The sequence below is a fragment of the Silene latifolia genome, chromosome 9 (assembly GCF_048544455.1).
Source record: "Silene latifolia isolate original U9 population chromosome 9, ASM4854445v1, whole genome shotgun sequence".
NCBI classification, from domain to species: Eukaryota; Viridiplantae; Streptophyta; class Magnoliopsida; order Caryophyllales; family Caryophyllaceae; genus Silene; species Silene latifolia.
Genome location: NC_133534.1, coordinates 19,670,586 through 19,688,290, shown reverse-complemented (window position 1 = coordinate 19,688,290; position 17,705 = coordinate 19,670,586). Strand labels below are relative to the sequence as shown.

Genomic DNA, 17,705 nt, shown 5'->3' with positions numbered 1-17,705 from the left:
TAAATCAATCAATCAATCAATCAATTGAATGAGTGGTGAATCGAATCGAATCAATGGAGTGAATCAATCAATCAATCGATTAGAATCGAAATTAAGTCCAAAAGAACAGGGCCTTAGGGTGGTTCGGATTGAAGATCTACCTCCTAATTTAGTCCCGTTTCCGACCTACCTATTTACGTTAGTTTGGTATTGGTTTCATCGGAGGCCAAAAAACATGTGTCATCTCTCGTGGGTAATAGACCACCCCAAATAATAAAGTTTGGGTGAAATTCACTAAGTGAGAGAAATTCCGTAAGTTTTATTCATTAGAATTGTTGATATTAGCTAATTGACCTTTATAACTAACTATATAAGGAGAAAGAGACAATATAAGTTAAAATTACTACGCTTGCACACATAATTGGTGTGTACCGCTTATATCGAATTAAAAGTACAATTTGGTACACATACTTCTACAGTTCCACCGTTCCACCTACTTAATTCAAAGGATATAAAAAGTCTTAATGCCAAAGAACCTGCCGACATTGTTTCCAAAACAAAGGAGTAGGGTAAACAAGAGATATTTGTACAAGGTGTTGCCCCGCCATTTATTAGTCGGACATAAATATCGATGAAGTATCTAAAGGTATTCCTGGCGTTTCGGAAGCGGGTGTATTCTTCGTGACTTGACTGGGCGCTTGTAGAGAAGTTGGGCTTAGCCACGATTGACTCGAACAGACTCAGAGATTATCAAGACTTTCATGAATGTGGATATTATATCATCCTTTATTCAGGACTCGGCTTGGAAAGTTGAAATTCAAGTATTTATTGGAGGCTAACTCATATGCGGATTGGCTAGCGAATCTTGGAGTTACTCAAAATCAGTGTTAAGTTGTTTCGATCATTATAACATGCTTGACAAGCTTTTTCGGTTGATGCACTAAGACATTGTTGGCGTGATCTTGGCCCCGTGTGTAGGGGTATACAAATTCTAGTCTGAGCCGGAACCGAAATCAAATATTCCAGTTCGGCCTCCGGTCAAACATTTTTAAAAAAAATCCGGTTTCCGATCCGGACCAGAATTATTATTATTTGATTTTTTTTCTTGAAATATTATTTAAAAAAATATTGTAAGCCTACTTAGTTCGGTCCGATCCGGATTTTGGATTGGAATTAAAAAATAATAATTCTGGTTCAACCGGCCCAATCCAGAATTTTTATTGATTATGGTTCATGTCCAAACCGTTTCCGATCCGATCTGATCCAAATTTGGACCGGCGCATATCCCTACTCGTGTGGTCCCATTTTACGCATTTTAACTAGCTTATAGTAGTTCACAGTTTTTATTTATTGGATCTGTTCCTACTCGTCCTCACAAAAAAAAAACGATTCTTTTGTGATGTACTCTCGTACCAAGAACTTCATCCATTTTAGTTAAAATTTATCAATTATTATTTTTATGTGTATTAGTCAAATCTTTTTTTTTTAATAATAATTCTTAAAAACCCCTCTTATATGATTAGATAGGGTGGTCAACAAAAATTAGGGAGTAGGTAAATTAGGTGTAACAACCACCGCCAAATAGTGTAACCTCCACTCCACCGCCGCCCCTAACACAAAACCGCCGTCCGTTGTTTACGACAAAATTAAAGCATAAAATTACTTATTTTTCTGCAAGTGTTTGACAATTAACTTATTTGTCAAATAAGCTACTTGAAATTAAATTCTACCTAGTTAAGATTTGAGATTCCAGATACCTGATCCTAGTTTATATTCCTTCTTTACCCTTCAATCTATAATACTCCGTATTAAATTCTCCATCCGTCTTAACAAATTGTTTACATTTGTTTTTTTAACACTATTTACTAGAGTTGGCGTTGGATCGTGCTATACCGACCCATCGTGCCTTTCCCCAAAAGTGTCACCGCCCAGACACGTATATTGGGCTGCCTGTGCCGTGACTGACCCACTCACCTCAACCCTTGCCGCGGCCTGTTCCTGGAACGCCCAATATCGTGCTCGGGCCGTGCCTGGCATGTGGGCCGGACAAATAGTCTTAGAATTTTGTTCCTAAATACTGTTTGATTTATATAATTAAAAAGAATCTTAATGATTTAAATATTGTACTTGATGTCTTGATTAGTTGATTACTTGTATTTTTAATGTACTCGATTTAATTAATTAATTAAGAAACAATATTAGAAAAAAAAGAATTTAATTAAAAAATTAAGAAACGGGCCAAATCTTGGGCCGTGCCGTGTCAGACCTCGACCGTGCCTAGTTCGTGCCGGACCCTTCGTGCTTGGGCACGGGAATTCCCAAAAAACGCAACTGCGGCCCGCCTCCAACCCGTTCGTGTCGTGCCCTTGCCGTCTGTACTGTTCATCCGTACCAGACTCGTGCCGTGCCCATGCCGCCCACCTTAGCCCGGCCCGAATTGCCATGTCTACTATTTACAGCTCAATATAATCTTTAATATTCTCGACAATCTATAAGGGTTTTTGTTTGGTTCGTCTTTGTGAGTACATTAAGAATATCAGTGTTATAATTTTTATCAATGCAAAATGAAAGATATTAATAATGTAAAATCCGCCTCGACAAATGTGAAAAAGCAAAGATAGAAAATTTGTTGAGACAGAAGGAGTACTATTATATCTATTTACATCATTTCACAAAAATAAGTTATCTTTTTGATTAGTTTACTAAACATTTAGGGGTCGTTTGGTTCAATGCGTAGGAATGGAATGGATTGGAATGAGAAACCATAGTAGTATGAGGTTCTAATTCCATTCCTTTAAAAACGTGTTTGGTTCATTTTAATAATAAGCACGAAGGAATGAAGTTGGAATACAAGGAGAAGAGGTGGGTATGAGATTCCAAGGAGTTGAGGTGGAGTTAGAATCCATTGGGTATCTAACTCGATTCCAAAATCACCCAACCAAACACTTGAATGGACTCCATCCATTCCATTCCATTCCAAAGTAGCCAACCAAACACTCCCTTACTTCCTCCATTCAACTCCACTCTACCATATTTCCTTTTTCATCCATTCAATTCCACCCTACCACTTTCCATAAAAAGCAAGTAAAATAACCCTTTTATCCTCATGGCAAACAATTATTTACACAAAATGCCACTACTTGGCCCATATAATTTCCCACTTTATGGACAAATTAATCATCCATCTCATTTCCCATTGTACTTTTATTACTATTTTATTACAGTATTTTCTTAATATTTGTGCAAATTGTACTATGATAGAGTAGAGTTGAAGGGAGGAAGTATCATATAATCACCTCTTAATTTACCGTTATCTTATCCGCTAAACTAAATCACAATACAGTAATTAATGATTGCATCTACAGTCTCTACTCTCTATGGTCGCTTTTCAGGTCTTCACATTCTTTTCTACTATCGTTCTCTCTCTCTCCTTTGAATACGCCGTTAATATAGGCCGAAAAAATCAATTAATTAAAACTCATACGACCAACCTCTTACAATAATCATAATCAATCATTCATACGAATACAATACAATACAATATTCTATCTATCTATTTCATTTTCTTCCATATATAGATTATCAATCGTACACGATACACGGTACATCTCAATCATTATTATTATATTCTATTTTAAATTAGTAATTTTGGATCATTTCATTTCGGAATTTAGGAATTTTCAGCTCTGAATTTACTCCCTTTTATTCTCCACCGACATCGAAGATCATGACCTGATCTTCTTCCCTAAAGGTATAATCTCTAGGGTTTCCAATTCCGAATTCATTTTTGCAATTTCAATTTATGCTGGAATTCTTCATCTATGATTTGGGGAAAAATTGATGAAATTAGGTTTTTTTTTTGTGATCAATGCAGGGTTAAAGGAGGAGAACAAAAAGGAGAGTGCTTTATATTTTCTGCTCATTTAATCAACTATTATTTTTATTATTATGTCAGGACCTCTTGATCGTTTTGCTCGCCCTTGTAAGTTTCCTTTTTTTTTTTTTTTTTTTTTTTTGGTAATTTAAAGTATTTTCTCTTAATTTTTGTAAATTATGTTTGATTACATGCTAAATAATTTAGGGTTTTGCTTAGATTTTTATGATTAATTTTCCCTTATTTTTTAGCTAAATCAAGTTCAAACCACATATTATATGGGGATAAAGGATATTAGCTGCTCAATTTAGTCATGATTATTTTTTTAAAAAAATGTTGTGTTCCTATAATAATGTGTATTGTATATGATTCTTTTAGCTATGCATAAAGATCCGCATTATAGAGCAGTTTCGAAAATTTAGATACTTTGATAACTGAGTGGTTGAGCTATGTATTTTTTTCCTGTACTCTTAGCTTAGAAAAGCACGCCTCCAGCATGCCTTGGATGAGGCACTAGCCAAAACGTCTCGGTGCATTTTAGGTGCGCCTTTTAGAATTTTAGATAAGGCTCACCAAACGAGGCTAACTAGTAAGCATTTTCGAAATCTTTTCTTCTAAAACTTCGGTTATGTCATTTATTTTCCCCGTTATTCCTAAGTTTTACTCTTTTACATGTTAGCCAACTTGAAAACTCCTAAAGAGGTATTGTTGCCCGGAATTTTATTTGGAAAATACAAATTTGTTTCTAAAAATAAGGAGCGCGCCTAGTTGCCACGGCCTCGTAGTGGCCTCGGTGTGCCTTCAAACTAAGCCTATACTTCTTTTTGTATTTTTCAAAACGCGGCGATTGGTGAACATTTTTTAAAAATGCTGGAGTGAAGTAGAATATGTAGAAATGTATGTCTTAGGATGCTATCTAAATGCCTCCTGTCAACCTTTGTTGCTTACATAGCTACATGTAAGATAGAGTTTTCGGCAGTTGGTCTCATGCTAAAATAATTCCTGATGTTTGTTATTGTGTTTCTATTAACCTTAATGATTTAATGAGAAAAGGTCAATTTTGCCATAAGTAACTTGCCCTTGTTAGTACTATTATAATTTAGATTATGGATTGTCTAGGTTTCGAGGGTTTTTCTGGGCATGATGAGAGAAGAGAAAGAAAATCGGATTTTGAGAACTCAGAGGATGAAAGGAGGTCAAAAAATTGGTCTCTGAAGAAGAAAGCTATTAATGCATCTACAAAGTTAAAACATTCTCTTAAGAAAAAGAGTAGTCGTAGGAAAAGTGATGGCCGTGTCAGCTCAGTCTCCATAGAAGATATCCGAGATGTAGAGGAATTGCAGGCAGTTGATTCTTTTCGACAAGCATTAATTCTGGATGAGCTTTTACCTGACAAACATGATGACTATCATATGATGCTGAGGTGTGGCATGCTACTTTGATAATTTATTTATCGTCTTTGTAGCAACAAGGTGGCATCGTATGCTGAAGTAATCAATATGTTTCAGGTTTCTTAAAGCAAGAAAATTTGATCTTGAAAAGGCTAAGCACATGTGGGCTGATATGATAAAATGGAGGACAGATTTTGGTGTTGATGCTCTTGTACAGGTATTTAGCTGCATAAACGCCGGGCTTTTAGATTTCTATACCTTCAAATAACTTTGTTTCAAACTATTGCCCATGAATTACCTGTATCCGTTTTTTTTTTTTTAAAAATTTTTGCGGGTTTTTTTGTATCGTTCTGCCATTTGTGATATATTTGTTTGTTATCTTGTCCTCAGGAATTTGAATTTAAAGAGAAAGATGAAGTCATGAACTATTATCCACAAGGTTATCATGGTGTGGATAAAGAAGGTAGACCTATTTACATTGAGAGGCTTGGCAAGGTTGATCCAAACAAACTTATGCAAGTGACCACTATTGACCGCTACTTAAAGTACCACGTACGAGAATTTGAAAAGAGCTTTGCAGTCAAGTTTCCAGCGTGCAGCATTGCTGCAAAACGTCACATAGATTCAAGCACAACCATATTAGATGTCCAGGGTGTGGTATGTTTTCTGAACTATTTATATCGAATAATGTTGTGCTGAGTAGTGAGTACTGAGTTGGTCTTTGACACATTGGTCAGTTTTTGATTATATATTGTTGTTTGGTGTGTGAAGGGTTTGAAAAACTTCACAAAGTCTGCCAGGAGTCTGATACAGGAGCTTCAGAAGATTGATGGTGATAATTATCCTGAGGTATGCATCAGACTTCAATTACTTTTGTTCAGTGAGTTTAACTTATAGACCAAATGATCAGCGTCTTGCCGTCTACTGACTGTCATTGTGGTGGTTTTATAATGTGCAGACACTTTACCAAATGTTTATTGTCAACGCGGGCCCTGGATTTAGGCTTCTATGGAACTCTATAAAGAATTTCCTAGATCCAAAAACCACCTCAAAGATTCATGTATTATAAAGTTTCACCTTTCCATCACTTTCTTGACTTGAATATCCATTATTTGGCTGAAGCAACTTACTAATTCATAATCATGTGAAAATATGTTGTAGGTTCTTGGCACCAAGTTCCAAAGTAGGCTACTTGAAGTGATTGATGCCAGGTAATTTGTTTATAGTTTGTCCTCTGGAGGGTTGATTTCAATCCCGTATCTGTCAGACCTCACAATTTCTATTACATTCTCTTAATTTTTTAATTGTTGAAAATTTAAGCAACATTTTGTAGTAGTCACTGTATAGACACGGCTTTGTATTTTCTTGGTTTAAAGGCAGCTTGTCTAAGAATTTGGTAACTGTCATATGCAGTGAGTTGCCCGAGTTTCTTGGAGGTACATGCTCTTGTTCTGACCACGGAGGGTGTCTTATGTCTGATAAGGGACCCTGGAAGAATCCTGAGATATTGAAGGTTTGTCATCTGTTTAATGAATTCATTGTCTTCTGTCTTTCTTTTAAGGTTTTATTTTTGCTTCATCACATATCCCTGAATCCTTTTATTTATTTTTTTTTTGCTATTTTTTACATTTATGTTCATGCAGATGGTTCTTCATGGGGAGCCACGACGTGCAAGACAAGTTGTCAAAGTCCTGAATAGTGATGGAAAGGTTGTTGCTTATGCTAAGCCACAGTTGCCAACGGTGAGCCCATTCATAAGCTTGGGATTGTGTACCTTCCTTGATGTGAATTTGCTTATTATTTTTTGTTATGTGATGCTTTTGTTATGAAGCAGTTAAAAGGAAGTGACACATCTACTGCTGAGTCAGGATCCGATGCCGAAGATATTGCTTCTCCAAAGGCGTCAGTTAATTACTCAAATTTGACATTGACTCCTGTGCATGAAGAGGTAGATTTGGAACCATATTATATTTTAATTGCTGGTGTTACTACATAATCTATTTCTGTTTATGTTGATAACTTGCTGGGTACCTTAATATATCAATACTGTTGTTGGGCCATGCAGGCTAAGATCAATGGACAGGCGAGCTATGCTCCTGGCTTTTCAGGTTATGATGAGTATGTACCAATGGTGGATAAGCCTGTGGATGCTGGTTGGAAAAAGCAGTCATTTGTCCCCAAAGGTAAGCAATTACATAGCTTTCTAAAAAAATAATACCAGGTGTGATTTGTAGCTTTATATGTATGGAGTACTCCCTCTGGCCTAGATTAGGGTTCACACTTTTCGCTTTAGGTCGTCCCACCACAAGGTTCACACTTTGCTTTAACCCGTTTCATGTAACTTTTTTGTCTGTTTTGTTCTAATGTAAGCGTGACACTTGTAATAAATCTCACTCGTTTCTGTCCACTTGCATACCCCTTAAATCACTATTTTACAAGATACGCCACTCATTTTTTTCTCCTTTCTTTTTAAATTGTCTCCACTTGCATATCCCTTCTCGTGTCGAGATGGGTGCGAACCCTGCTGGGGAACGGAGTAATATGTTAGTATTATGATATTATCTAATTTACGGCGATCAACTCAATTAGGTGTCACTATTACGTTTTTGTATTGCTTTTAGTTTTTGAATCTACCTTGTTGACATAAGTTTGTTATAATGAATTAATTAATAATTTAATTGGTTGTCTAAGCAGTTGCAGTATCTGTGGGTGATACAAAGAAAACATCTGAAGGAATTCTAGCTCGTTTGTTGACGATGATCATGGCCTTTTTCGCGACTCTAGTTATGCTTTATCGCTCACTCGTAGGCAGAGTAACCAATAAGTTACCTGATGCATCTCCTAGTAATGAGCTAAATGCTGCTGATGTCACAGTGGACTCGGTTCCATTGGAAACTCGGCCACCTTCACCGGCTCCAACATTCACTGAGGCTGATCTTCTATCCAACGTATTGAAAAGGCTAGGTGAGCTTGAGGAGAAAGTTGATACACTTCAATCAAAGCCTTCTGAAATGCCATATGAGAAGGAAGAATTGCTGAATGCGGCTGTGTATCGTGTGGATGCTCTGGAAGCTGAGTTGATAGCTACCAAAAAGGTAAACTGTCTCAATGTCATACTCCCTCCATGGCTCCATTCCATTACATAATTTATATTTGCTTCTGTAACCGAGTTTTAGGGTAGGAAATGCAATTGGGGTTGATGGTATATCTTAAAATTTATTTACTCTTACACCCTTAGATTAATATGGGACTACTTGCCAAACATGGGCTTGTGATGGGTGGAAATGTCTATTTTGTGAACATAACTTTCCCAAACTAAGTGTTCTGAACTGTAAAGAACCTAATGAAGTAATGAGATGGACTAAAAATAAGGGGGTGTTTGGTTCGCGAAGGGGTAAGGAAAAGGAATCAAGAAAGAGAAACAAGTGGAAACCACCTTGTTTGTTATGGAAAACCTCATCACATTCAACAACCATTGGAATAGAATTAGTTGGCCGCTGATTGTGAATCATAGTCATACTATAATTATCATGTTGCTTGTTCATAGCGGTGTTCATTGCCCGGCCTGCTAGAAAAGGGCGAGTAAGGGCACCGTAATTGGCCTGAATGAAGAGGATGAGTGGCGTATCTGGCCCATTGGGCTAAATAAATCACTTGGCCTGACCCATGTCTGGCCCTAGTGCACCGGGGCCCTTTGATCAGGTAGCGCCCTCAGGACAAATAATCGTGTAGTTATACTCGACTGCTTGTTCATGATTAAATTCTGTACAATGTGTCCTCAACTTCTGTGAAATTCTGGATTGTGTTTGTGTTAGTTCTTAAGTTAAATTCTGTACAATGTGTCCTCAACTTTTGTGAAATTCTGGATTGTGTTTGTATTAGTTTTTAAGAATCATTTTGCAGAAGTTTCTGAAATCAGAGGTCCGGTTCTTCTTGTCATGTTCAATTTTTAGTTTGAGATTTAGAATGTTTTCTTTAATTCATATTATTGGTTTCTTCAGGCGCTGCATGAAGCTCTGATGAGGCAAGAAGAGCTACTTGCCTACATTGACCGTCAAGAAGAAGCCAAGTTCCGGGTAAGCATTTTAATTAAACTCAAATTCTAATACGGAGTATGAGATAGTCGCATGTTAAGTATTATGTGGCCAACTCAAATATTATGGGAACTGTACTTTTGCTAGCTTAGGCGGGAAACGCATTGAGGTATAAAGGTGACACACTGGCACTCATGATTTGGGTTCGGACACAATAAAATTAAAATATTATTACATCTCCTTATAACTTTTTTTTTTTTTTTTTTTTTTTTTTTTTTTTTTTTTGACAAGTCCATCTCCTTATATTGAGCCTCACTTTTGACACTCTAATTTGGAGCAGAAAAAGAAGTTTTGCTGGTGAATGGATGATTAACATTCAAGAGTCAAGACTATTCAGAAGACAGTGAGCTGCCGGCTTCTGAACCATGTCTTTTCCAAACACGGCCTTTGTTATTCTATAACTACCTCGTATTTCACAAAGAGCTACTGCTCGTTATGTTGTAAAGAGATGCTGTCAAAACCTATGTATTTGGCTTATAGTTAATCTCCAATGCCAATGTGGAAGGAGAAGAATTGCAATTATCAACCTTCATCATTGTTGTACTTTCAAACGTTTTCCGTTTGAATGTGTTCATTTATACTGTTTCGTTTATTTTGGCTCTAGTTAAATGAAAGCGCGTCTATTCTAACTTCTACGACAACAATAACATTAACCCGATGCCTCTAATTTTCCCCAAATGTGGGGTTATATTCTTGTAGTCTTAACCCTGCACCGAAAACACTGATTGTTTCTGAGCTATGATCTGTAAAATCGTGATGTTTGACCGTTGATCACAAGGGGTTTAATTTCTCCGACAAAAGTTATTAGTTCAAGTAATCTTCACTCAAGATGTACAAGATTTAAGATTGAAGGGGGAACAAAATACAGGGAGGCAAGCTGTAGTAGTAATGTACAATAGCAACCGGCGTTCATCCCGAAAACTAAGCATTCGTTTGATGCGAACTGATGCAATCAGAAAAGGAACTGCATTTGCAAAAAAAAAAAAAAAAAAAATTCAAGACGGATTTTCTGAATGTAGTAATGAAGGTAGAAGCAGATAAAGGAAAGAGCATTACCATCTTCTTCTTTTTCTTCTTCTTTTCAACGTATGCCAGGAGCTCTTCCTGTTTTTGCAGTGCCTCGTCAAGAGCCTGTCATAGGCGTCAAAAGTCAAAAAGTTTGTTAGCATTAAAACTTGCCGGACTTGTATCAGAATTTTTCACAGGATCAGCAAAAACCGAAAACAACATCATAGTGCAAATTCCCTCAAAAGTCTTCAGTTAGGACATAGAATTTAGACAAATACAGTAAAAATAAGTTCAGCAGAAATAAGAGGAAAAGAACAAATCCTTAGTTAGGGGGAGCAAATATACCTTCTGTGTCGTAGAAAGAGCCTGCTCAAGGGCACCTACACGACTCAAAGCAGCATTGAGAAGCTCCTCTTTGTCGAAGGCAATAGTAACTGGTTTTTCACTAAGGGAAATAACTTTGCCTTCAAGTTCACCTAAACGCTTCATCATTGAGAAGTACTCAACCTCAGAAATGGCAGGTGCTGGCAGCTTGTGGGAGTCGTCGCTGTGATTTGCAGTTGAATACAAGGTGGCATCAGTGATTTTCTTTGGCATATTGCGTGTCAAGCGAATCATGGTTACAATACCCATGGCAACGGTCATCATCCCGGAAACAAGGTGGTTGCTTATTCCTTGGTCGCCTTTAAAACTTTTCTTTGACGGAAAACAACCTGAAGAAAATTTGAGAAAAACATTGGTAGACAATAGATATTGTGAAACTGACTCGATTGATACTTCCTAGGCTCAACCGTGAGTATTGTTGGTTTTGGACCATCTAATAACAAGTTTTGATGAGATGTGATGAAAATTCGACTGTTCTAGTGAATTTTATACAGGACCGTCTCTCATACGAGTCCAATCCAAGCTTAATACTCACTCCGAAACCTTAAATCCTCACTGCGTCTTACTAAACTTGCTGTAAAACGATCTGACCCTCGACTTGCTAAAAAAAACTTGGTCAGGACTCAGGAAGGTAATACCTTTAGACATGACCATATCATTTTGAACTGCCTTCGTGATCCACAGATTACCCATATCATTGTTATTTATCAATGGGTTGAATTTGTCGCTCTGGAAGTCATTTACTGTATCTTTGCAGCATTTCTCCTGTAAAGTTCATGTAGAAGCTTTTGTTATGAGTTTGTTACTTAATTGTTTGCTTTATTTGAACATGTTTATGCTCTCGGTTTGCGTACAAATACTTACTTTGACAGGATCTGACAGGTAGTCTTCTGATTCGCATTTCTGCAGGTTATTTGAAACAAAGACATGAAATCAGTAAACAAAACAGAACATTAATGGAATTTTTTGATTGTCAGGCCATTATATCACCAGAAATATTACCGTGGTGTATGAGTTTTCGTGCTCAGAAATCGTCTTCTCATCTATAACTGGGAATGGACCTTTTACTGTACATTTGGCTTCACCGTTTAGAACCATCTGTGAAACAATAAGAGATAGGGACATTATGAACACATGATTTCCTATAGTAATTCTGTGATAGCATAGGTTTTCAGAAGGCTAACCTTCATTATATCAGGATCGTTCCACGGTCCCTTGTCAGAAAGCATACATCCACCTTTATCTGAACAGGTGCAGGTACCACCCAAAAATTCTGGCAGTTCACTGGCGCATAGAGACATATAGTTTCAGCTACTGACAAGATTAGAAAACCATACCGTTTTGGCTTATCATAGATTCTCATATGAGACGGTCTCATCATAAGATTATCTCGAGACTGACCCATTTTATTGATAGTTATTAGATTATAGTTTTCAGCGAGTTAATGGAATAAGGTATATGTGCGTGGGTATTTCAGCGGAATTGGATTAGTCTCGCCTAAACATAGAATGATCAGTAAGAAGGTTAGAAGGTAGGGAAAACAAAAGATAAGTACCTTGCATCAATGATTTCAAGCAGCTTACTTTGGTACTTGTTGCCAAGAACCTTCACAAGGAAATCAGTAGGTCTCAGAAGCTCTATCGAAAGACAGTAAAATGCTATTAAATGCCTTAATGGAGATTAGTATTACTGATTGAATGCTTACATGAATTTTCTGAGTGGTCTTTGGGTCGAGGAATGACTTAACAGTGCTCCATAACAGCCTGAATCCCGAACCTGCATTGATGATGTACATCCTACACAGGGTCTGTAAGAAAACAATTTTACAAAGTTAGAATTATGGTTCTAGGGATAACTACAAGTAAATCAAGCTAGGAAATATTAAAAAACATGTACCTCAGGGTAGTTGTCTCCGTCAACCTTCTGAAGGCGCTGAATTAGTTCCCTTGCTGCCTTGTTAAAGTTCTTAAGCCCCTGCAAATCATGGAATAGCCACAATTATATTCCACATCACCTGTTATATTAAGTCATATGGAAACACCATGTGTTTTAAGAATGCATACATTCGACCCCCTTGTTATGCCACTGGCGGAAACCTTTTAAGGCACATTGCCATGGCAATGTTACCCGTCTAGGAGTTTTATAGGACTGAAATTTTATTTTAGGAGAGGGGAGGGCAAAGTAATATGAAACATGAAAAGTACGAGATAGTATAGCATACCACTCCCTGAACATCCAAAATAGTGGTGCTCTGATCGATATGCCTTTTAGCAGCAAGTGAGCAAGCCGGGAACTTAGTTGCGAAAGTCCTCTCAAATTCTTGAACATGATACTTTACATATTTGTCCATAGAAGTGACTTGCATCAGCTTGGTTGAATCAACCTGACCTAGTTTCTCAATGTACACAGGCCGGCCTTCCTTATCTACTCCATGGTTTCCTTGCGGATAATATTTCTTGACTTCATCTACTTCCTCAAACTGAAAATCCTGCAAGCCAAATCGTCTGTGGCGGTGAGGACTACATGATATAGGCACAATTGCACAGTTTTGGTGCTGGCAGGTTTCGAACTCACCAAAGGAGTATTATCACTAAATAAAGTAACCAACAAAGCTAGTTGACAGGTTTCGAACTTATGTCATGAAAGCACCCATCATTTACAAATTACAACGAGGCCGTTTCGTGACAGAGTAGCTGAATAGCCAAAACATGAATATACCTCCATAATTGTGTCAGTACCGAAATCTTTCCTCCACTGGAGCATATCAGACCACATCTGCTTTGCTTTCTCAATATCGAATTTTCTGGCTTTCAAAAACCTGTCAAATGGAGTAACACATTTCCTGTAAATTGTTTTGACTGAAAGATTTGTTATTGAAAATTTCCAACAAAATCATTGTCTAAATCTAATCCATGAAATTTAGTTTAAATTCCGAAAAGAAACAGAAATACTGTTTTTGTTTTAGCTTAAAAGGAGTTACAAGGACGAATTTATTGCTGATGGATCTCGAACACATGTTATGAGTTCCGCAACTCATTTTACCAATTAAACTAGCTGACATATGCGTAAACAGGATTTCTAATTTTCTAGCATTAGACTAGTACCTGAGCAACATGTGATAATCATCATGCTTTGAAGGGAGTAATTCTTCCAAGATAAGTGCCTGGCGAAAAGCGTCTACAGCCTGCATTTCCTCAAAATCATGCTCATCATCAAAAGCAACAGACATTACTCTGCTGTTCCTTCTTCCTTTCTTGGTCAAAGAGTTTCTGAACTTGGCTGAGACATTGTTCGCCACCTTCTTGAAAGACCCCAACGTTGTCTCAGTCTCAGTTTTCTCGATCCCTGAATTCAAATTTTCATATGAGACAATCTTATGACAAGATTATCAGAAGACCATTTTACTCACAATGCATAAGTTAAGGTGTTGTATTTATTCTGACAACAGTTAATAAGTTACTGTAAAACCGTTTCACCTAAGACTAACCGATCAATATATTAACCCCGTTAATTACTTAAAAAAGAAGCAGAAATAAATTGGAAAGAATTAAAGAAAAAAACTTACCAGGTTTAGAAACCATGGCATCTGTGATTGCTACTGACTGTACACTCATAACTCTAGGAAAAAAATAAACTCTGCAAAGGCAAAACAAGCACCCAGGTCATAAATCATAATGCTGTAATTAACAATGCCCTTTTGCCAAAATCATACATATATAAATATATAATGATTCCTTTCCATCTTTATCAGGATACAAATGCTCCAATAAGACCATTGTACGATGTACAGCGCGGTCCCATCTTATATTGTAAAGCTCATGTAATATTACACTACACGAACGAAATGTTTTATTCAAGCATAAGGAAATAAGGAATGATAGTCACATACATGAATCGGGATATGATACATATCGCGATGATGATATGATCAGTCAATCGATCCAACAATATCGTCAATCTTTGTTTAAACAACAACATAATAATCACACTCACAGTGCCTCAAATCTCAATGGCTCCCGCAAATTCATAATTAATCTTTTCTTATTCATTGATAACTAACCAAATCATCACTAGATCCAACAGTTTTAAGAAGAAAAGGGCTCCTTTAGAAACAAATGAAACAATATAACTTTCTAATCTTTAGGCCTTTGACCCAAGACAATGTAGTAATCATATTTACTAAATATCACATGTACAATTTAAAATTAGTGTAAGTTATACTTCCTTTTATAAAAATGTACCAGCTTAATAGAACTTCATCAACAACCTACTAAATCACAAAAAAAAAAGTGTCGAGGTCGACTAACATTAACGTACTTTCCAAACTATTATCCTACTGTCTGTCTGTCTGTCTTATATTAAAGGCTTTACGTCTATGATGATAAGTTAAAATGTGTTGAGTGTTACGCAACATATCTCTAAACTTGTACGTTAAAAATGTAACGATGATACTGTATTTAGATGACTTGTAATGAAAATAAATTTACGATTAAAATGTGCATATAGACAAAAATGAAAAAGATAGAGAAATACCTGAAAACAAAAATAGTAAGGAAGCAAAAATGAGGGAAGGCAAAATGTTGTTTATTTTTTTTTTGTTTTTTAGAAAAGGAAGGAAGAATGTATTGAAGGGTGTTATAGAGAGTTAAAGAAGGTGATCAAAAATCAGCATTGACATAGTCTTGAATTGAATATGTAACCACTTTTTGCGATTATGAAAGGACTAATTAGGGACGGCAAACCAAATGCATGCATGCCACTCCCTTAATAATAATTTCAATACTCATTATAAAATTTTATCCTGATAAAATTTGATTTTCACCTATACAACTGTATTCTTTACTATTACGATTATAATTATTGGTCATATGAAAATACTGAAATATTTACTTTTACTTTTGTTTGGTGATATCGGAGAAATCTTAATAATTTAGTGGTTAATACGAAGATTAAGTGTTGTGAAGTATATGATAAATTCTAGGTTCAATCAGAACTCTCTTTGTTTTACGAGTATTAATTTATTTTGCGCTTATACTTCCTCTTATCGTGGAAAACTTCTTATCACTAGTAATAGACAGTCTTAACTTACCATGCTGATAAAGCTTAATTATATAGGAGTATTAAATCAGATTTATTGTAATTTGAATCCAAATTGTCGTTGACTCGTTGATATTCCTATTTAATTTGACATTAAACTGGTAATCGGGTTAGTCTTATAATAAGATATGTAAATCGTACAAGCTCATAAATGAGGGTAACTTCATATAATTACCTTACACAAACCCTGATTCACACTAGAAGCAAAGACCATAATTAGCTTATTAACTGCATGCATGCATAATTGCATATACAATTAATTAAAGAAGAAATAGAAAGGTTAGTTTGATAATGACAATTTCAACTCTCTCTACAATTGAGGTCTTCCACTAAGTATTAAGTAAGGAGTATCATTGTTTACAAATTCTATATATGGCCTGCTTACAGAGTCAAAGGGGTTGGATGCCGGATGCATGTCAGATTCTACTAATATTTGTCTATAATAATCATTCAATGCTTGGCTCCTCCTAACCTACCAATCAACATTTTTTTATGAAAACAAAAATCGATGCAAATTTGTTAGTTTGGTATATACTCGTATTAAAAAAGTTAGATAGACTATGTTAATTTTCGGCTAAAAGAAGTGGTGGCGGAGCCAGGATTCCCTGTTGGGTTGGTGGGGGGAGGAAATTTCAGCGGGGCCGAACGAGTAATTTTATAAGGCAAATTTGAAAAAAGCTCGAAAATTTAACTAAAAACTTCGGGTTTTTTCAACTTCAGCAGGGGCGACCGCCTCTGCTAGCCCCCCTCGCTCCACCACTGAGTGGAGTTGAGTTAAGCTGACTGAACTGAAGATGATGAAATTAAGAATTAAGTTAAAGTTAACTAAATTGAATGAAATTGAGTTGAATTGAAATGAGCAGAAATTAAGTAAAAAAGAACATAATTACTCTATGAGTCTCTTCTAGTTAAAAGATCGTTTGATTTGATCTTTCATGGTGTTTAAGATTATACTTTAATTATATTTATCTATATATTAATTATTTAATAAAGCCCGCTAGCTTAAAGTGGGCGGACTTAGACAATACTTGTATGCCTGCTTTAACCGACTTGGACAAGGCATAGTAGGGTTGTTGGACACATTTTCAAAGACATGCCCAATCCATGTCCGCCCAAACCCGCAAACTATCCTCCACTTATGTACTTATGTTAAAGATAAATGCCATTTGTTTTTGGTACCTATGATCCCTGAACTAACTAGCTATATATTAAGCTGAGGATAATCACCCCAAAAATATATTCTCGAAGTATTGGACAAAGATCGAAAGGCGGATAATCCGAATTACTAGCTGAATGAGTGCTTGAGTAACCCCATAATTTGCGAGCCAAACACTTGCTCGATCAGTTAGCTTTCCTGTCAGCTTGACGGTCCAACTACCGTATTTTATCATATCTTTGCATTTGTTAAGGAAAAAAACTTATTTTCGAGAATAAATGATTCTTCACTTAGAAAGAACTAGTTTCAGTTAACACCATTTTTACAAAATGATCCTTCACTCGGAAAAAGTAACCAATGTTAAGAAAAACTGTAATTACTATATATGAATGTTCATATCTTAGTAAGGGGAACGGCAACGGTTGGCCTTTGATCGAGCAATCTCTCAGCGAGATGGTCTTAAAAGCGCTTGAAGGTAAGAGCATGCCGGCTGGCCTAAACGATACTTATCTCGTTCTAATACCTAAGGTTGATGCTCCTGAGTACATTATACAATTTCGTTCCATAAGTCTGTGCAATGTAGCTTATAAAATCATAAGCAAGACGCTTGCTAATCGCATAAAAAAAGTCCTACCTCGACTCATATACGAAACCCAAAGTGGTTTTGTGCCTGGTAGACAAATAACTGATAACATAGTGGTTTTCCAAGAAGTTATTCATTC

At 36.4% G+C, this 17,705-nt stretch overlaps 2 protein-coding genes across 2 annotated transcripts; one reads left to right on the top strand and one right to left on the bottom strand.

The window, feature by feature from the left end:
- The first annotated feature begins 3,305 nt into the window (after positions 1-3,305).
- On the top strand, positions 3,306-9,930 carry LOC141599337 (phosphatidylinositol/phosphatidylcholine transfer protein SFH8-like). Its single transcript, XM_074419318.1, has 15 exons — positions 3,306-3,730; positions 3,854-3,961; positions 4,973-5,276; positions 5,362-5,461; positions 5,635-5,901; positions 6,016-6,093; positions 6,203-6,304; positions 6,406-6,455; positions 6,658-6,757; positions 6,888-6,986; positions 7,079-7,192; positions 7,310-7,427; positions 7,939-8,339; positions 9,246-9,320; positions 9,619-9,930. The coding sequence occupies exons 2-15, from the start codon at positions 3,928-3,930 to the stop codon at positions 9,637-9,639; spliced, it is 1,863 nt and encodes a 620-aa protein (XP_074275419.1). The 5' UTR covers positions 3,306-3,730; positions 3,854-3,927; the 3' UTR covers positions 9,640-9,930.
- A 175-nt stretch (positions 9,931-10,105) lies between these two features.
- LOC141599338 (phosphatidylinositol/phosphatidylcholine transfer protein SFH3) lies at positions 10,106-15,404 on the bottom strand. The gene is made up of 15 exons (XM_074419320.1): positions 15,264-15,404; positions 14,296-14,366; positions 13,835-14,075; positions 13,449-13,548; positions 12,952-13,218; positions 12,627-12,704; positions 12,436-12,537; positions 12,286-12,335; positions 11,915-12,014; positions 11,733-11,828; positions 11,595-11,633; positions 11,369-11,495; positions 10,692-11,059; positions 10,395-10,469; positions 10,106-10,302 (listed from the first exon to the last, which is right to left on the bottom strand). The coding sequence occupies exons 2-15, from the start codon at positions 14,342-14,344 to the stop codon at positions 10,291-10,293; spliced, it is 1,704 nt and encodes a 567-aa protein (XP_074275421.1). The 5' UTR covers positions 14,345-14,366; positions 15,264-15,404; the 3' UTR covers positions 10,106-10,290.
- Between the last annotated feature and the right edge of the window lie 2,301 nt (positions 15,405-17,705).